This window comes from Saccostrea cucullata, unplaced genomic scaffold (assembly GCF_032062105.1).
Source record: "Saccostrea cucullata isolate Sc308-1 unplaced genomic scaffold, CSIRO_AGI_Scuc_v1 ctg423, whole genome shotgun sequence".
Lineage (NCBI taxonomy): Eukaryota > Metazoa > Mollusca > Bivalvia > Ostreida > Ostreidae > Saccostrea > Saccostrea cuccullata.
The window spans coordinates 336,862-357,282 of NW_026930750.1; the positions used below are offsets into that span (position 1 = coordinate 336,862).

The 20,421-nt window shown below is 33.8% G+C and overlaps 2 protein-coding genes across 4 annotated transcripts; one reads left to right on the top strand and one right to left on the bottom strand.

Moving 5' to 3' along the window:
• The first annotated feature begins 38 nt into the window (after window positions 1-38).
• LOC134229951 (negative elongation factor E-like) lies at window positions 39-4,659 on the top strand. Its single transcript, XM_062711730.1, has 10 exons — window positions 39-165; window positions 908-980; window positions 1,393-1,451; window positions 2,015-2,086; window positions 2,233-2,313; window positions 2,402-2,456; window positions 2,929-3,118; window positions 3,310-3,364; window positions 3,670-3,778; window positions 4,274-4,659. Exons 1-10 carry the CDS (start codon window positions 82-84, stop codon window positions 4,348-4,350), a joined length of 855 nt encoding a protein of 284 aa, XP_062567714.1. The 5' UTR covers window positions 39-81; the 3' UTR covers window positions 4,351-4,659.
• LOC134229949 (WD repeat-containing protein 47-like) lies at window positions 4,422-18,010 on the bottom strand. Of its 3 annotated transcripts, none has more exons than XM_062711728.1 (10): window positions 16,417-18,010; window positions 15,495-15,890; window positions 15,138-15,386; window positions 10,190-10,293; window positions 9,811-9,977; window positions 9,538-9,704; window positions 9,190-9,360; window positions 7,869-7,991; window positions 7,480-7,698; window positions 4,422-7,230 (listed from the first exon to the last, which is right to left on the bottom strand). In XM_062711728.1, the coding sequence occupies exons 1-10, from the start codon at window positions 17,876-17,878 to the stop codon at window positions 7,085-7,087; spliced, it is 3,204 nt and encodes a 1,067-aa protein (XP_062567712.1). In that variant the 5' UTR covers window positions 17,879-18,010; the 3' UTR covers window positions 4,422-7,084. The 3 variants fall into 3 exon arrangements, with proteins under 3 accessions (XP_062567712.1, XP_062567711.1, XP_062567713.1); XM_062711727.1 differs by having other exon boundaries at window positions 15,138-15,398; XM_062711729.1 differs by lacking the exon at window positions 15,138-15,386.
• Window positions 18,011-20,421: the final 2,411 nt, after the last annotated feature.

The window sequence follows — 20,421 nt, forward strand, 5'->3', positions numbered from 1 at the left end:
TGTCGTAAATTAGTAAGATCATTTTTCTACCAAATTAATCTTCTCTGCAGAAGAGTTACTGTAAATATTTTTATTTTGAAAATGGTTAATCATGTAAACTTTCCTCAGAATTTAACAGAAGAGGAGCTTATTTTGAAACAAAAATATGCAATTCTGAAAAAGAAGGTGACTTTTGCTTGTTTTAGGATTATGTGTTGTTTTTCTTGATGTCTGTGTGGTTTTAAAAAATAACATTCAATAAAAAATTCCATGGGTAGGCCTTACCCTGTTACTTGCTTAGTACTTACCTGATGTTGATCTTGCTTGTAGGTTTTTCATGTAAATTTTCAATTTTTATCTTAATTCATTATTCTCGGTAATCTTGAAGACTAGATACCAGAGTTCTTGAAATCTTTTTTCCGCTGTCAGTCATTTGGACCGACTGCCTTGTTTCTATCAGTCAAAAAAAAATTAAATAAAAAGATGAAAACTTTTTTTCGATTTTATTATCAACACATTGTGCATCATGTTTCAATAAACACTGCACACTTCATGCTAATTTGATTGTCGATTTTCTTGAATTATCTTGGGGTCGATTTTCTATATAGGTTTTTAATCTAGTTTGATTTTCTCGCTTGGCTTACCGTAGCACCGTCAACAAACCTGTTTTATCAGTTTACCAATCAAAGTTTGACACTTGATTGACACAAGATTGCAGAAAAGAGTTTGAAAGATTATGATCGGACGTTATAGGGAATTCATAAGAAATTTAGTCAGATTTTGCGCAAGTTCCTCTGTCAACATTTACCAGTCATTTGGACTGACACAGAACGCAAAGTAATCGGTCCTTGGTTGTTTCCCTCTTGTTAATTGAATGGCTATTTTATTAGTATAAAGGAATTTAACACTTTTTCAAAATATTTTACAGAAAAAGGCACTGCAGGCAATAAGAACAGCCAAACCAGAGAGAGAACAACCACAGGCAGCACCTGCTAAAAGACGTTAGTAAAAAAAAATTTACCAGTAAAATAAACCAGCAAGGCAACAGATTACTGCCAAACTTGCAGATTTTTGTACAACTATTCATTTACAAAGAACTATATTCCTGTTGATTATGCAAACTAAAGAGTAATTTAGAAAGATTTTTCCCCTGAATTTGCAAAATCCATAAGGCAAAAACAGAAGGTTTATTGAATATAATTTTGCATTGATGTTCCAAAGCAAAAATTGAAATGAGTGAACATTCAAGTTTGTGCGAGTAAATGTTTCAATACAATGAAAGAAAAAAATACAATGATGTTATTTTCTTTATAATGTTTCAAACTTGCTAAAGAGGAAAACAGAAAGGAAAGTCTTATGATTAAAAATGTAGTACATGTACATTAACTTAATTTTTTTAATTATTTGTTATAGCTGCAGCAGAGTCAGCAGAAGATGCCAAAGAACAAGCCAAGAAACTTCTCAAGTCAGGGGTAATGAAGCTTTATCAAATTTTAAAACATTAGAGTGTAATTAGAATGTGAGATGGGTTATGTGTGCATGGGATCAGTGGTTAGGGAAGTTACATGGTTAGCAGGAGTACCAGGGTTTGAGTTCCATCATGGCTTACAACTTATTTTGTTGCCTTTATATTGGTGGCAAATAAAAAACGGGCAGCATAATACTGCACATATATTTAGGTATACAGCCTTAAAAAAATTGTGCGGGGATTTGTCAAAGTATTTGGTAGCTCAGTGGGTAGAACTATGTACAGTGAAATATATGTCCACTTGAAAATGTAAAATGTTATATACATGACAACATTCTTTTCTACCAGTTGTATTGATAATTATAATAATTTTAAAATTAATAATAATGCTACTAGATGATAGTTATTTTTTTAAATGAAATTTTAGAAACTCATACATGCATAGAATCATAGAGAATATTAGGAATTAGAAGCATATGCTTGCATTTATATACATGACACAGTCATAATTAGACTCATAAATCATAATCTTTTACGCTTCTTCATCTTGTATTCCTTATTTTCCAGTCAATAAAAATAAAAGTGGATAATGAAAAACAAAGTTTTAAACGTTCGAAAAACCAAGAGAGAAAATTAAAGGTAAGAATATTTCTAGAAATTTAAAGAGTAAACATTTTTCCATTATCTTGGAAAGAAAAAGCAACTGATTTAGTCTTTATTTCTTGTGGAAATTTATCTGATATGGATTCAATAATATCTATATTTGTTTTTGTGTTTTTCTTTAGGATCCTGAAAAGACCCCAACAGCTGTTGGATTTCAGCCATTTGCAGCTGCACATCCAGATGAAGAAGATAAAGAGGGAAATGTAAGGAAACTTATCAAACAATAATGTTAGAATGTTTCCCTTGCATCAGCGAGGTCTATTATTAAAGAGGTTTCTTCCTTCTTTTCAGAAGTCCTCCCAGAGACCAAGGATGAGAGGCCTGTATGACAGCTTTGTCAGTGGGGGTAATCTACCTTTCTTAAACATTGTATTTTCTGTCTTTATTATTTCACAGGGAAGGAGGTTTGTTTTTGTCTTTAATGTTGTACTCTCTCTATCTCTATCTCTTCTTCTCTCATGCTAAAATATTTCAGGTATTGTACAAACTTTATGTATCTCTTTAGTTGTTCAGTTTAACATGGTACTCAAAAAATGTCTGCATAAATCCCTATGAGTCTTTTGAGTAAAAGACAGAGACTATAAAGGATTAACCCTATGTAGGGAGAATATAAACAAAAATGTATCTTAAATAATTTGCATATTTGATTTTAAAAAATCCAAGATTATACTAGTTTATGATCTTTGCAACTTCTTGCATCATTCAGTAGATAAACTTCAGCAGTTGTATTAAAAATCCTTTTGTTATGAACCTTTAAAATTGACATTTATCAATATTCTCTGCATACACAACTATTAACTGTCAAAATTTGTTTAAAGGTTATGATCGTGACAGAGAGGAGAGAAGGGAGGAAAGAAATCAGCAGGAAAGACGAGACAGAGATTACGACTTACCCAAGAAAGGCAACACCATCTACGTCAACGGACTCGGTATCACTGAGGAAATTCTCAGGAAAGCCTTCTCCAACATAGGAACTATACTCAACATCAATATGGAGAGAGACAAACAGTAAAGCCTATCTTGTTAATTATTTTTAATCTTTTATATAGGTACTAGAATGTGTATATAATACAGAAAGCTTTCATAGTCTGTATCATTCAGTCTTCTTGATGAGCCAACTTTTGCTCCTTTATTTCTGGAACATTTAGAAAATGTATCATAGATTATATTTTGGGTTTATAATGTACCTCTTGTTTCAGCGTTGGGTTTGTGACATTTGAAAGAATGGAATCTGCAGACACAGCTATAGCTGAGGTATTTATTTCACTGCTATAGTATACTTCATAGTTAATAGATAAGTATAAGTAGAATTTTTAGCAAGGAATTAATTTTGGCTTTATAAGTGAGGGTGCTCAGATCGCTAAATATTTATTGCATTTTATTTGTAATGGCTTCTTTAGTGAGCATTTTAAAATCGCTGAAATTACTTATCGCTAAAAATAAAATACCGATTTTGAAGGAGAAATTGCTAAATTTGCGTCTTGCTAAAATTTCCACTTATACGAGTCCTTTTTGATTTGAAATGTTTTACCACATTTGGGTCATTGCTTGTTTTGTAGGTGAATGGTGCCATGGTGGAGGGAATCCAGCTAAAGGTGACAATGGCCAGAAGACAACCTTCTTTTGATCAGAACACTGACCAGTCCACAAAATCATGGTCATCAATAGGTAAAAATAGTTACAGAAAGACATAGGTCTATAAAAAGACTGACCAGCATAGCAATAGCAATAAAAGGTCAATCAACTACATGTATTTGAAAAAGAATTGTCTAAAGTTTTAGGAGTAAGTCCATTCCAAGTAACTCTAAGCTCTTCCTGGACAAAATATGCATGGATGATGCATCTAAGGTTACACAATACCAAACAAACGTAGATGCTGATTTGACCTACATTTTCCAGATGAGTGACCAGTTTAAAGTTTTAAGAGCAGGTTCATTATCAAGAAACTATAAGCCCTATAGTGATATAACTGGATAATGCATCCATGCAAGGACGGACTTGTAGCAGGTCCATCTCCAATCTTACACTGATAAAACTTGTTTAGATGTTGCAAATAAACATGCTGCAGTGCACAATGTCAGAACGTTTTTCTTTCTGACAATTTCATTAGTTTTGACGTGGTTGATAGAATTACACAATATGATGTAAATGTTTATTTTTTAGCTGCCAGTAACTCCCAGAAGAGCTCATACAAAGACAAGAGAGAAGTGGTCAGTTATGATGCTGATGACATCTTCTGATCACCTCAGACATTTCAACTTGACAAACAGATACTAATGTGCTGTGATCACAAAAGAATAAGAATTCTGTGTTCACTGATGATCAAGTTTATTCTACCTCCTGTTTGTGAAACAAGAAAAATAACAAAAAGCAGATATTGAAAGAAATTTGCAGAAACATTGAATTCTCAAAAAATGTAAAGCGTAGCATAGTAAAACATCATTGTACATTCAGAAGTATATTTGATTAATTTGTATGTATATTATACATACAAGTAACATAAATAGCATTAATCAATATCAAGGGGAAAAAAACCAATCATTATGAAAAAGTGGTTGCTGTTAAGAAATTTGAAATTTATTAAGAGATGCAAAATGTAATTGATTTGTTTTTTAATAAAGTTATGAATGTTGCTGATAAACATATTTGTGTAATTGATTTTTTTTTACCAATAATTATATTTTTTTGTAGTAGGTAATTTAAAAAATATTGACGAAAGTCGGAAAATTACTTAAATTCTTCTTAAGATTAGAGAAACTCAAATAGTAATACATGTATTAATAGGAACTAGTGAATGAAATATAGCTTAAATAGTACCATAGATCTACAGATTTATATGGATTACAAGAAACACTTCTTTAATAAATGTAAACAATCTACAAGATGACTATCTGAAATCTTACAATATTTCATGTTACAATGTAGCTTATGTTTTGTATATTTGCAAATATGTATTTATGTATACTGAATTCTCAAAAATATTTTTAAAAAATAAACTAAATACCAAAATAATAAATACATTTGTACACAAAGTAATGCTAAATATAAAAGAATGCTTTGGGAGGGAAAAAAAACTAAATGGGCGGAATGAAATATACCATCACAAAAATGGAGGGAATATGAATAATAAAGCAGAATAGTAACCCAACCTTAGAGTAAAAAAAATCACAGACGAAAAGCAAATACCATGGGACAAATCATTTCTGTAAGGATGGCTACTCATAAATGTTCATCATTCTGAATGAACAAAAAAAGATCAAAATAAAGCAAACAAAACAATCCACCAGGATGAGTTCAAAATAATAGATTTAAAAAGAAAATATTCCCACAACTGATAGTGTACAAGTTGCTGCAAAATTAAAAGAAAAATAAAATACCATACACAAAAAAAATAATTGACTAGATAACAATGGCATCGTTTTGTACAAGTTCTCAGATCTAAATGTGCTTCATGATTTGTATGACTGCGATAAATACAGAGTAAAACAAAACAAACACAATATATGCACCATCAAAATAAAGTATAATTAGCACATCATTGTAAGCAAAGCTCTTGGAAAAAAATGTAAAGATGATACCCGATAATCTTTAATTCCATTCGAGTCCTGTGAGAAGACCACACTAATATAAGAACTTCTAAATTGTGTAAAAATACTAACATCAATATATTTATAGTGATTTACATTCCTTGGGCAGTGCACACTGGTTTCATTTTACTTGTATATATATAAATATAAAAGCAGATTACGATGTGCACAAAATTTTATCGAACAGTTCCACAAATACCTTGTAACAGAATTTTAGTCCAAAATATCTTATAAATGTATTTGTAAAGCTTAAATTTATCTGTTACATGTATATTAATGATTCTATGGGTGAAATGAAGCACTTGGGAAGCACAGTAGCAATATTATTTTTTGAAATATAAGATGTATACTGAATGTGAAGAAAGATTTATCAATGTCAAAAAATTCAACTATCCTTGATAATACAAGTATGTGTTGAGAAAATATCCAATTTGAAGTACAGGTATAATAAGAAGGATTCTTAATATGGCTAAGAAGTTGGTGTGCTTATTCATAATCATCATCAAAAAATAAAACCTGTACAACATACCCCCTCCAAGTCCTGAACTCCTTGGGAGTGATACATCAAGCTAAAAGGCTTGTGATATCAAAGTTGAAGTTAAGTCAAAACCACAGATCCACTATACATGTATTAATTTTGAATTACATTTGTATTTAATAAATGACCAGGAATTTTAGTGCTCTCCGATTGGTCTAGACGCCTTTTCCTGAGATGTACGTCAGAGTGAGTTCACCTCATATGAGGTTTATTCGGGTTTTCCCTCCTGACCAACCATATATTTGCTTAGTTTTTTCGACCAATCAGATTGCGGGTTTCAAAGCATGTGTCGGTGTGAATGTAAACATGTCAGACGCCAGTACCAAGGAGATTAAACGCTTTTGAAAGTAAATGGTTGAGTATTTATTGTTTAATAATATTGTTTTCAATTTTTAACTACTAGTTGTTAATTAGATAAGTCGTGACAATTATATTATGGGTGTTTTTATTTGATGGAAGACAAGATTGAAAGTATCAAAAGTGTTGTAAAATTCCTGATCATTTAATAAAACGGTTATTGACTTTTGAATTTGGTCTACTCGTGACTATACAGACCTGGTCAGGTGTTGGTTAACCTTGACCTTCGGCCTCGGTCAACCAATACCTGACCAGGTCTGTATAGTTACGAGTAGACCTCATCAAAAGTCAATACTTGTATAATGTTAAAGTGTACTTGTATAAATACTTGAATCAGATAATTTTGCCATGTATATCAAATAACAACATAACATATTTTGGATCAATGACATACTCCTTAAATATCTAGCCCAGCATTCACAGATTCAAATCACTCCACAGCAAGTTATCATCAGGTGGTGTGCCTGTCATGTGATTTGATCATGTGACTGTTTACACCACAGGAAGTCCCCAGCATGTGACATGTCTATCAGCACTGGTGCTAGTGAAGGCCAGTTGTGTTGGGTGCCAGCGACATTGAATGACCTTGTCTTCATGTTCTGCAACCACCACACTGGGCAATGGCCTAAGTAGGTCACCTGGATAAAATACATACAAATGTATATAATATCAACCTTATCAGATAGATTCACAATGTGTACGATGATATCAATATCAGCCGGGACTTATAGATTTAGTACATTGTAGGATAAATTATCACCTCCAACAAATATTAATACATTTTGATTCATAGATTTATTACTTCAATTTCATTAAAATAAAATTTCTTTTGGTACTTTGGTAATTTTGGTAGAAAAATTGTCATTTTTATCTGATTTTATTCCTACCATGCATGTCTGTCATGATGATCTTCTTGTCATATGATCCACTCAACAGGTAAAAAGCATTCATGGAGAATCGTACTGTACGACACTCCCCGGTGTGAGGGCGGAAGCTCTGAATTCCCCGCGAACCTCTGATGTCATACAGCATCACACTCCCATCCTCATGACCCGAGGCCAAGAGACGACCCGAGGGGTCAACACACACTGACGCAAAAGCACTTCCTACCAAAAGTAAAATTGTAATTTTAATCTAATATATTTTAACAATCAAATATACTCTATTTCTCCCAGAAACTTTCCCCAGAAAAGAAAAACTAAAAACAGAGTCTTAGAAGAGGATAGTGAAGTTCTGTCTCTATATTGATTCATTATAAGAACATTGTCTACATTACCTGTTGAGCTGGGGACCACTGTAATAGCAGTAGAGGCCCTGAGGTCCCAGAATCTTGCTGTCTTGTCTGCTGACCCACTGACAAACATACAACCACCCCAGGTATGCAGGGAGTACACATGTCCTGAAGTAGGCGAGATGTTATTGAAGCATTAAAGCTCACCACACAGGTAGCATCAATATAATCAATATCAAATTTTTTTAGTACAGTCAAACATTGTTTTCTGGATTTCATGTAAGCCAGAAAATAACTTTGAGATATCCATTATATGTTGAGACATTGAGGTTGAAATACATAAAGGAAAAGTGATTTGGAATTCAACTCATTTTGAAATATCCCTATTACATGTTTTAACTATGCTTTTGGTACATATCAATAAGACAAATGAAATCTATGAAGGGAGTAAAGTACAGTCAATTCTCGAATTATTGCCATTCGATTCATCGCCATTTTCGCAATACCGCCATGATTTCCCAAGAACGTTTTTCCTGATATATAAAATTCTCTTTATAACACCAAATTTGCATACCGCCATCCGCCACCCTGTTTTCACAACAAACATCCATTTTTAAGTGTCAATTATCACGATATACCGCCACAGGTGCATGTGGTCAGTGAAGCGCGGCTAATTAGTTGACTCTATTCCTGTTGTAAAGCATGCAAATGCAGACAAGGTACATGCAATTAAGTAATTAAACAAGAATTAGAAAAACAATAATTCTAACATGAACTGTTATAATAATTTTGTTTTCTGTTTAATAAAATCATTTAGTCATGGCTTCGCCAGGAAAGCGGTCGTTGAAAAGTACGCCGATAACAATATTATTTTGATCTCTGCTTTAAACAGTGCAACGTTTGCTGGAAAAAATAATTATACGGTATAAATTGTGAACGTTCCATCAACAATGATACCATAAACAATGAACATATTCAAGAATTCATTTTACTTATTATCGGCAATATATGATGCAACACATATTTGCATTTACTTTCATATACAAATATTTGTCTTTATTTCATAACTGCACATTTTGTTTTAGCGAAATTGTACATTAAAAAAATTACTTAAAGTATTTTCAATCAGAAATATGTTTTATATACATGTACATGTAATAATAAGAATAGAAACGCTAAATGGTATTTCTAAGAATGATAACTCTACCTCTTGTTTTCTAAAAGATGGGAAATTCAATTCATCGCCAAATTCGTTATAAAGCCATGATTTCTAAATTACAAAAGGTGGCGGTTTATCGAGAATTAACTGTAATGTATTTTGTTAACACTTATTACTGAAAACAATGATTTTCGGCACTCTTCATACCTGAGTGTCCTGCCATGGCTCTGACTGGCATCCCTGTCTCACAGTCTGTCACGTAAATCTTACAGTCCCCTGCCCCTCCACTTATCAGGAGAGATGACCTATTTATTGTGTCCTGCATAAAGACAATGTCCCTCACCGTACCGTCATGGAAGGACAACTCCATCTCAGGACCTACAGGTACAATACAGACAGAAAAGATTAACCCAATCACTGAAAACAGAACTAATGGCAAGAAAACAATACCACACAGATACCCTCAATTATTGGGAAAACTTTTAATTAACTTTATTCTTTAACTTAAAAGTTTACAAGTAATAATGCAACAATTATTCTTGTGTGTTGGAATACCTTGTGAGTTCATATCCATGTTGTACTGGAACATTTTGATGGTTTTGTCATTTGAACCTGTGGCTAGGAGGTCCCCCATTGGACTCCATGCTACACAGTAGATTGAACCTTTATGGTGTTTGTGTTTGAGGTACATTGTCTGTGTTTCAAAGGTCTGGTGATTCTCACTGAAAGACACAAATTTCTTTCTTGAGAAGAAGGCATCCGAAGTCCTCTATCAGAAATAACCCTTTAAGAATCATGTTTCTTGTTCTTATGGGTGTTTTATCGTACCTCAGATTAGAGACATCTGGGAAGGCACACACTCTCAGAGTTTTGGAGTTAGAGCCCACAGCAAACATGGTTCCAGATGGATGGTAGGCCACAGTTCTGATGGCCTGAATGTCCTCCAGAGTACAGATGGGGACAAACTTGGGACTAGAAATCTTCTGATCTCCAATCTGGTAATGTCAAGATAAACTTTACATACTATAATATATTTTTTTTGTCCCAACTGACAACATTTTTCAATGATATTTTTTTTTCAACTCTTAAACATTCTAGATCATATTTATGTTGTAAAAAATTAAATCATTCTATGTATTTGTACAAAAACTGAAATAAATTTTTGCAGAATTCCCTAGACTGGATGAAGCTATATGACTCTACTTACAATTCCTGCCTGACTGACTGGTCGGGGTGTCTTTTTGGGACTCTGGGATACGACGGGTCCCACTGGTTTGGGTTCCACACCTCCACTGACAGCTGGTTTATTGTCTTGCAAAATTATAGCATATATTCAAAACAGGTCATACTATGGCTCCATTGAAGTTAAGCAAAGAGAGAGAGAGAATCAAAAACGAGTCATTCCAAAAGTTCGTAGACATTTGTCCTAACTTTTTTATTTAACGTCATATTATATCCAAAGTTGGTATACATATTTTAACAATTTGATTAAAAAAATTTGGAATATATCTTCATATTTATGAAAATTATCAAAGATTTAGAATAGCAAAAATGGGGTCACAGAGCAATGTCAAAATTGAGTAATTTACTAATTTTCACTTTATAGTCTCTATAGTCATACCTCTAATAAATGGAGTTTAATCAAAATAAAATTTACATGTTTAGATTAAGTCTTGCTGTATAACTTAAGATGCTATCAGGTAATGTAATCTATCACTCTGTTTAAAAGATATCAGTTTCTAAATACATATGGACTTGATTAAAAAAAGGTAAAAAACCTGACATTGCAGTACAGCCAGTAGCAATAAAATTTTGCTTTGCATTCGGGAAACTTCTTTAACAGAAGTAAAAAATTCTGTATAAACCAGGAAACGTATGAAAATGAGCCGTGTATTTGTATAAAATGGAAAATACAATTTTTGAGTGGTGGCGAGTTTAATCGGACGAGGGATGGTCTGCAAAGAAACAGGTTATAGTTAAAAATCTTGTCAAAAGAGTTAGGAATGTCATTAAACCTGATGTGTGCTTCACTGTTGTGGAACTAATAGAGTTACGTGGTTAAGAATTTGAAAACACTGACAATCTAGTTCAAAGCTATTTGGACAATTGTTAGCAAATTAAGTATGAAGTGTTAAAGGCCGAGGTTTTCAACCGTACGGTTTTCCTCAGGTAAGTTGGGTGTGGGGTGGAGCTTAATCGAAGCGGCTGAGAAGCCCCGAGGGAACGACGCTGGATTGTGTATACTATCTATATACACAGGACGTTACCTGAGCCCCTGAATGTATTACCTGTACATGCGTTTTCCTACGACTTTGTTAACCGAGGACGTTTTTTTCACGTTTAGCTCATGAATTGAAATGCGAAATAAAGCATTTTTTGTTGCAGACAGAATCCTTCTCAATTTCTTTCTTTAAAAATAATTGATATTTTTCATAATTCGACATTTTTATATACAGTGTGTTTCTTAGTGAAGTGTTATAACGAAAATACATTTAGCACCTAAATCTGTCGTTGTATTCTGGCGACAAAAAGGGAAGTAATTCAAATTACACGTCGTCTACGCAAAAAGAAAGAAAAAAGTGAATCATAAAACAGTCTCTCGGTAAATAGCAATGAAACTTAGAAACGATGTTTTGAGAATAAAATGTTGAAGTAGAAATATTATTGTCTAAACAGATATCTTTTTAAGATAAACATACTTGATTTTTCCATAACGCATGGTCGGTAAAAATGGCCAGGGTTCGGACCGGGGTTGATTCCCCGACAGCTATGAAACGGGAATGGAATCATCTGCATCGTTTTTTTCTTTCGTGATTCATTATTAATTTCAAACATTAATACAAAGCGAGATGTTATATTCCGAGTAATTTCTCTTCTAAAACTTATTATTATACCGCAACTTCGTCACCATATCTCGAAGAAAAACGACACGTACAGGTTTGTCTTATAAATATAAATTCGCTTGACCATGTTGACACATGACCAATGTTACAATGTTGTCATACTTGTTTTAAAAAATAATTTTATTTAATTCCATGATACTAGCTTCAAACGCAGGTCGGTTTGCTGGAGGAATAAATGTACGTTAACTCATGTTTTGACACGGAAATTAAAATTATCGATTGTAATCGTAATATTGATATGAAATCCTCCCTTTTAAAATTAAATTTATAATATATATTATTTAGCCATGGTTTTTCTTGTCATTTATTTAATTATTTGAAAGATTGATTATATTTATGGCATATTCTTATGAATTAAAAAAGAAAAGAACGATTGCTTCTTTATCAAGTTGGCATGTGCGAACAAGCGCCTGTGCATGTGCGGTAGGCATCAAAAGCCTGAAAGTTAATTCGATGGTCGGTACGATCTCCAGACAAGGTACACAAGATATACACAACAGCAGCAAACTAAATGTCAATCAAATCAAAGTATCCAATCCCATGCTTAATTTCAGATGATTGACAGGGGTTCTAAGACCAGGTAAATTTGAAGGAGGTGCTTATTTCCTCCCCCTTTAACAGTGGCATAGCGTGCATCAAATATATGTGTAGGCACCATAAAAAATGAGTCGCGAAGCGCGGAAAGGGGGAAGATGCGGGAGGGGGTCACCCCCTCCTGCTGGGGGGATCTGGGGGACCTCCCCCGAGAAAATTTTGAAAATTAGACGCAAAATTAGCACTTTTGAGAAAAGAAAATTAATTTAAACAAAATATGTGGTGCTAGTTTAAAATTACTGTAAACCAACTTTTATTCGCGGGCGAGAAATTTTCACAAAGTTCGCGAGAGTCTGGTAATCGCGAATATTTCTCTTTGCAAACCAGTCCTTAAAGTATCTTTGTCTATTAACACCAGATCAAAAAAAATTTGATCGCGAAAATTAATCGTCGCGAACTAGTTTAACCCCGGTAAATCGCGAAATAAAGTCGTCGTGAGTAAAAGTTGGTTTACAGTATTTATTTTATCATTTTAGAAATTACCCCCAAAATGTATATCACATGTACATCAATGTACATACCAGTAAATCTTTATTGTAGTTAGAAAGAATTTATTAAGCAGATTACTATCTTTGGATACCCCTCCCCGTGATTTGAATATTTGGACACGATGATACATTTAGGCATTTATATTATTTGTTCTAAATTTAAATTAATATTTTCAAAAAAAAATGGTGTTTAACTAATACCCCTGTGTGTTGTCATTGTTTTGTAGAAACAGATAAATTTTACTGAGAGAGAGAGAGAGAGAGATCGGTCTGAGCCGATTTTAATATATCAGGAATGCTGCTGAGCGAACGGAAATATATGGGAAAGAAAGTTTTAAGGGATTGAACTGCATGTTAGTTTGATACTAAATTTCGGTTTAATTTGAACGGTAATACATTACACTAGAGTAACTTGGTTGGGATTAAAACATCAAATGGTTCCCACTTTGTTGTGAGAAACTCGAGTTTTTCTTTATTTGTCAAAGAGGATTGCAAGAATGTCCCAGGGTCTTTGTATGGGATACTCAGTTTGACTGCTAATGCCACTAAAAGAAACAAGACTGTAAATTAGGGAATAACTATCTTCTAATTTGGTATTTGCGACCGTTAATGCTGATTTAACGGTCGCAAACTGAGTTTTACCGGCGACGCGTAATGCGACCGTTAAATCAGCATTAACGGTCGCAAATACCAAATTACTCGTATTCTAATGCAATCCGTGCATTTTGTTTGTTGTTTACGTCTTATTTTGTTGAATTTTGTTACATGAAATACGTCACGGAGCATTGTGTTTTTGCGTCGCTCTATTATGACGTCACAATGAAAAAGCTTTCATGCTCGTTAATGCTCGTTTTACTGCTTCAAACACCAGTGCATTAGCCAATCAAAACACGTTTTACAAAACAATTGCATTAGAATTTATGTTTTACAGCTATAAAATAAATATGCAGAATTTTATTTTTAAAATTTATTTATTATTGACCAATTAATTTATTTCATTGATTTATTTTTTTAAAAACATGACCGTCAATTTTGCCAAAAATTATGTGTAGGCATTGTTTTGCCTTTTTGCCTTAATGGACGCTATGCCACTGGTTAACGATACGTTTTTAATTTATGAATGGAAAAGTCGCAACAAACCGTGTGTGAAATTAAAAAGCAGAGCAATTTTGAGAAAATTTCTCGACATAGTTGTTGACATTACAATGTTGGTTAACCGCGCTCCGTGGTAACAAAACATGTTGCTTTAAAAATTGGCTAACATGGGTTCTATTTAATCGAATGGAATGAAACTTCACACTTCGACAAATTACGTTTTTATTTACGAAAATGTGTTGATCTATAATCTTGTAATAATTATAATAATAATATGATGAGAAACACTGTCTACGTATTTTTTTAATGACTCTCGTATATATTCCAAATATTATATTTTCTCAGAAAACTTGCACATTTTACTGTTCTTCATAAGCTTAAATACATTTCAACATACTCTTTTAATATAAACAAGTTACTCTGTCTCCCTTCCCAAAAGGAGAGTGATTACCTGAGCACTGATATTAAACAACACTGGACAGACTCCGACAGAGCCTTTGATAGAGCATATGCAAGGATATATTGATTTATACACACAACACATATACTGTACATACAGACAAGTCACAACAAAAAATTCAAACAAAAGGGAAAAAAACTTGCTGGAACTAACAAGCTTTAAACATAGCAGTTAATATCATAAATTACACAAAAATCTAATTTAGAATACTCATATAATAATCATACCATCACTTTCATTGATTTCAGATGGAAGTATATTTTTCAAGTTTAGTAATTTTTTGTGTTTAGTTGTGTTTAGCTGGGCGGCATTAAAAACCATATCAAACAAAAATACTCAAGGTTATAATACATTGTTGTAGGGGTTTAATATTTTGTTAATGTATTGGTAAACTTTGAAGCAAGATATTTCCCAAGGCTTTCAATAGTGCAACCTTGGTAAACCTGTATGAATATCATTTACTGCATTACAAATAACATGTACATGTTTGTTGCTGTGCACTTAAAACTCTAAATTTCTGCAATGATTTTTAAGATGCCATTCATGTTAAAATTGCATTCAATCAGCAATTCCTCATATGCATCAAATGCCTTTACTCATGCACCAGGCAATCACCTTTACTGCAAACTGGGGACTTCCTTAGTTTACTGGACCCTCCTGGGTTCAGAGTAGTGGGCCTTGTGGCAGTGCCCCGCCCCACAGATTTTGAACCTGACACAGCAGTGGGCCTCGATTCTAGTTGTTTTCCTCTACCCACTGTGCTTGAGTTGCTGTTTTTTCTGACAGCTGCAGTCTTAGAACGACCTGGATTAGTGGGCATTTCTTTTGCTTTGACAGATTTGACTGGGTTTTTAGGGGTACGACCTGTGGCAACAGCTAAAGCCCATATTAAATTGTTAGTGTGAAAGTACATTTTTTATATACTAAGTGATGTTAGAATATGTAACAATTAAAAATATATCACAAAATTACCTGCAGTTTGTTTTGAGGAGTCCACTGGACCAGCCTCTCTAGGAATTAAGCTTGCTGAAGGATTTTGTAACCCTGTGGGAACCTCCTCTATACCTAATGGTGTCAGAATGCTCCTCTCTGACCCCAGCTCATAACCACCAACAGTAAAGTCACAGGTCGGGGTGTTAGCTAGACTATCGGCCTGGTAAATGGGGGTTACTGGGTCCATGTGTTTGTTAGTGACAGGGGTCCCATTACGAGGTGGTGTGACATTTTGGGGCTTCTGACTGATAATGTTTGCTTGATTATTTGACATTTTTTGGATAGGTGCACTGTTATGATTGTTTGACTGATTTAAATGCGGTGTATGGTTGGTTTGTTTTTGATGAGAACTTGTATTTTGTGGGTGAACCGATGCTGTAAAATAAAATGTCAAATATAACCAACAAAATTGAAATACATGCACTTTCACTTGTCTACATACAAACTCACAACTTCTAAATAGACTGAGAAGTCTGTCATTAGCAGGTTCATAATATTATATGTTGAATTCACCTCCACCTTCAGTGCTTGTGTTTATATATAATACATGGTTTCAATCTAGCAAACAAATCTAAGAATGTAAGAGACTTCCACTAAATATGAATAACAAAACAACAATCATTGCAAACCAACTTTCTTTTCAAGAAAAGCAACTTTCATTATAAAAAAACACCAATTATCTATCTCTTGAAAGTAAAAACAACTTTAGTAGGGTGAAAAAATTCTGGAAGAAAGTTGTTTAAATCTGCAAAGTAGCTAAAAAGAAAAGTTGGTCTACAAAAAACATGGTAACAAAAAAAAATTAAGTCTACTTGATGATCAACATTGAAAAAAAACAACAACATTGAAATGGTATACTGACATTGAATTTTTCATAAACAAACATTTTCACAATCCATACCTGTTTGTTCCTCCGCAGCAGGCCCCTCCCTATTGTCAATCATGCTACTCTTGCTCTCGATTGTCATTAACTCTTTCATCATCTTCTCCCTCTGTTGTTCATACATCTCAATCTGCTCCCTACAAACCTGTTTCTGTCTCTGAAATTCCTTCAATAGCTCAGAGTTTGAGTTATTCTCATTCAGTTCATCTTCGGCCTTTGGGTTTGGTTTATTTTTATCCTGTGGGGCTATTGTTGCAATGGGTGGGCTTGGTTTAGTTTCCTCTGCTTCGTTTTTATTTTTTGGGGGTGTTCCTTGCTGAACTTTCTGTCTTGGGGAAGTCTCCTCAAATACAACTGAACTTTGAGTGTTCACCATCTCTCCCTCTGAAAATAGCTTGTCCATTGACATCTGCATTGGATCTTTTTTAGCAGCATTCAAACCAACACCTGACACAACAGATATTGATTGAGAAAGACTTGGTCCACTGATGGAAGCTGACATGTCCTTTCTTCCTTGCCATAGCCCTCTGCTTAATCCATCGAACTGTGGATTCAAAGATCTTGTCATAACATCAGCAGAACGGGGTCTAATATTGGGGACAGCTGAGTGTGGGAACAGCTTAGGCTTGATGGGTGTCACCAAGATCTGCTCTGACCATGAAGCTTCCAAGGTTGGCTTTATCAGTTGTTTAATATCAAAGTTCAGAGATTTCTGCTCAAAGGGGCAAGAGAATGTCTCATTAGGTATGTTCTGTAACCAAGAAATAAGACTGAGGTCTGCATCACTAAAGCCAGAATTTGTGAGTAGAGAGGGAAAAGTCATTTCATCACAAGGATCAGAACTTGTTGCTCGCTGCTGGCAATAATCCACACATGACTCATAAAGCATTCCCTTCAGAACCAACTGAAGCAGGCGGTCTTCTTCAGCTGTCTCAGAGTTGTGTTTTGATTTATCCATAGGTGTCAGGTACTTCTCCACTAGGGGTGTCACATCTCTGAAGCACTTAACTCGAGCATTACTGGGATTCCAGTTTTGATATTCTGGATGATCTGATATTTTAGGAATGGTTAAGAGCAGACACAAATTGTTGTAATCTTCTTTGGATACACAAAGACTCTCCAAGCTGTTTAAGCATTTAACAACTTCTTCAACTGTAAAGTCATAATTCTGCATCACACTAGGTTCTGACTTGATGCACAGAAGTTCAAGGTACTTGTGTTTCATGATGATATACTGAAATCTGGTGTAATTGAATGTTTCAATGGAACTCAGAGGTTGAATAAAATCAATGACATCGTCCCACTGGCCATCCAGAATAAGCTGTCTAAGAAACAGCATGTCATCAGAAAATTCGCCATTGATAATGCCCGTCTCTCGCTCTAGCGAAAGCATGGAGATATTCAGATCTCTGTTGAGGAGAAATTCTGATACTAGTTTGACGACATCAGTCTCGTCAACGATTACCTTGGGAGCAGGCATATTTAATACTGGTTGTAAGATAGACGACCTGTCTGTACGAGTTTTACATTTTGGTATAGAAATTTTCTAAACGAAAGTAAATTTATAGCCCATTCAACGTCTTCGTCTGAATTTTCTCCACCATTTTGAATAATATTTAGGATAGAGGATAGATGGCGCTCGTAAACATTTTTTTTTTTAAAACAGAAAATATTTTTCCGGCATAATTTGCCGTCTTTAATAAATTGAATTTGAAAGGCTATCTTCAGAAATTTATACTAGGAGATATATTTTCATTTATTTATTGAATTTTAATTTTCATTCATTCAACTTAAAAGATTTATTTTCATACAGGTCACCGAAACTGTTTGACTTGTAGAGAACGACTTCCGTTCATGAGAGTTATGTCCCCTTCATCGTGGCAACTGATAAACAAAGTTTTACAAAGAAAAGCGGCATCGTGCCTCAGTGCCTTTTATGCAGAGACTGCAAAAAAATGAGGATGTGAATTATTGCATTCATTAAGGCAGGTATCATTTTTGATCAAGTAGATTTCAGTTTAGTTTGCTTTGGTCATGTAGCCACCTATCTGCCTATACAAATCTCAGGCACCTAAGCCAGGTGCCTGTTGAGAAATCAATAAGTGGAGTGTATGTTTAAATCCTTCATATACATAATATTGTTGAAGTACTGATAATATCTAGAAATAATTTTATCCTAACTGCTTTGATGACAGATGCCACAAAAATGGATGCCTTTACTGGGTATACTTTTGGACCTATATCAGTATATTAGCTGTAAATGATGCAAATAATAAATTTCTAAAATATAAACCAGGAATTTTAAAAAAAAATATGTCTAAAATTTTAACATTTTATAATCATTCTTATTAATAATCTATTCTAACTTTTTGTCCCTCTAAATCACGTTAATTTTTGTGAAACTGAATGTATTTCAACACTTATAGTTTTCTCTCTTTTTTAAAAAAATGAATTATCTTAATCTTATATACTTAAACACAAAGAAACCAAGGGAGTGGGAGGTAACAGTCCAAAGTCATGTTATTGGTCCTTTTTATATATATAAGGCCATAATTATATATATAACCCCCGCCTCGATTTTTTTTATTTTGGTAACTGTGAAACCATTCTAAAAGGTCAACATGATTTTGACAGCTGAAAAGATTGTAATTGCTGTAATACATGCATATATTTTTTAAACAAGGGTCATTGGTTGAAAAAGATTGGTGATGATGTAAAGTAAGAGTTAATGGAACCTTTACTATGACTTTTATTCTGGTTTTATAGATAAAATTACACCGACTGATTAGGTCAACAAAAATTCTGCAAAATTGAAAAAATAAAAAATTTAAAATAAAAGCCGCCCGCCTGCCCCGATTTTTAAAAAAAGTCGGATGAGAATCTAGCAATTTATTTATTATGGCCTAAATTTGGTAACTGTGAAAATCCAAAAGGCCAAGGTCTGACCCCCCCCCCCTCCCGACCTGCTTCTGCTCACCGTCTGGATTCCCCTTCCTCCTCCTAGAGTGCTTCTTACATAGGAAGAAGATCTGTTAGCTATCAAACATTTCTAACTATCCATCTCTAACATAAGGAATTCTTGGATGTATGTAGGCTTAAAATGGTTAATTGAAGATAATTGTATAGTTCTAGTTTTTAAAACACTCAGCTCAGCAGATTATTTTGATGGAACAAAATGGCTTAGTTAATATTAGTGTAGAGTTCAGGGAGTCTGGGTTCAAATTCTGGTCCAATGCATTTTATCCCATTCTGTCCCACTCTATATTATCTCATCAGATTTACTAGGAAAAAAAAACCCAAATCAGTTGTTTATGGATAAGAGATAAAGTTCATTTTGCCAAATCCTAATAAATTATAAGTGTCAGAGCACCTTTCTGGTGTGTAGGGGCCCCTTGTTTGACTCTGTCTCACCCGTTGCATTCTTCATACCTGTTACAGTCTCTTGATAGCCTGGTAAAAAAAAATCAAACAATTCATTGAAAAAAGAAAACCCTCAAAAGTGCTTTGAATTTTTAAGTTTGTGTATAATAAGCTACCATAAATAGTTGCTGTGTTACTTTTTTCATAATTTTTAAAAAATTCTAAATAAGGCCATAATAAATAAATTGCTAGATTCTCAGTTCAACACAAATATTTTTGAAAGAAAACATGGAAAAGATAAAGAAGAGCAAGATTTTAAAATTTTAAATTTCAGCAAAAATTTTAAGAAAATTTTGCAGAATTTTTGTTGACCTAATCAGTCGGTGTAATTTGATAAAACCAGAATAAAAGTCATAGTAAAGGTTCCATTAACTCTTACTTTACATCATCACCAATCTTTTTCAACCAATGACCCTTGTTTAAAAAATATATGCATGTATTACAGCAATTACAATCTTTTCAGCTGTCAAAATCATGTTGACATTCACTTTGTTATCAAAAAAGGAACCATTGGGAAACTAGATTACAAACTTTTACACTGCCCTTAAGATGAAGAAAAACAGAAATAAAAAAAATCGAGGCGGGGGTTTAAAATGCCATTAA

Coding starts and splice junctions, on each gene's coding strand:
- LOC134229951 (XM_062711730.1), top strand. CDS start 82: ATGGTTAATCATGTAAACTTTCCTCAGAATTTAACAGAAGAGGAGCTT. Junction 1,452..2,014: donor AGAAACTTCTCAAGTCAGGG/GTAATGAAGCTT, acceptor CTTATTTTCCAG/TCAATAAAAATAAAAGTGGA. Junction 2,087..2,232: donor ACCAAGAGAGAAAATTAAAG/GTAAGAATATTT, acceptor GTTTTTCTTTAG/GATCCTGAAAAGACCCCAAC.
- LOC134229949 (XM_062711727.1), bottom strand. CDS start 17,878: ATGCCTGCTCCCAAGGTAATCGTTGACGAGACTGATGTCGTCAAACTA. Junction 15,891..16,416: donor TGCTGCGGAGGAACAAACAG/GTATGGATTGTG, acceptor TTTATTTTACAG/CATCGGTTCACCCACAAAAT. Junction 9,978..10,189: donor CAGTCAGTCAGGCAGGAATT/GTAAGTAGAGTC, acceptor TGACATTACCAG/ATTGGAGATCAGAAGATTTC.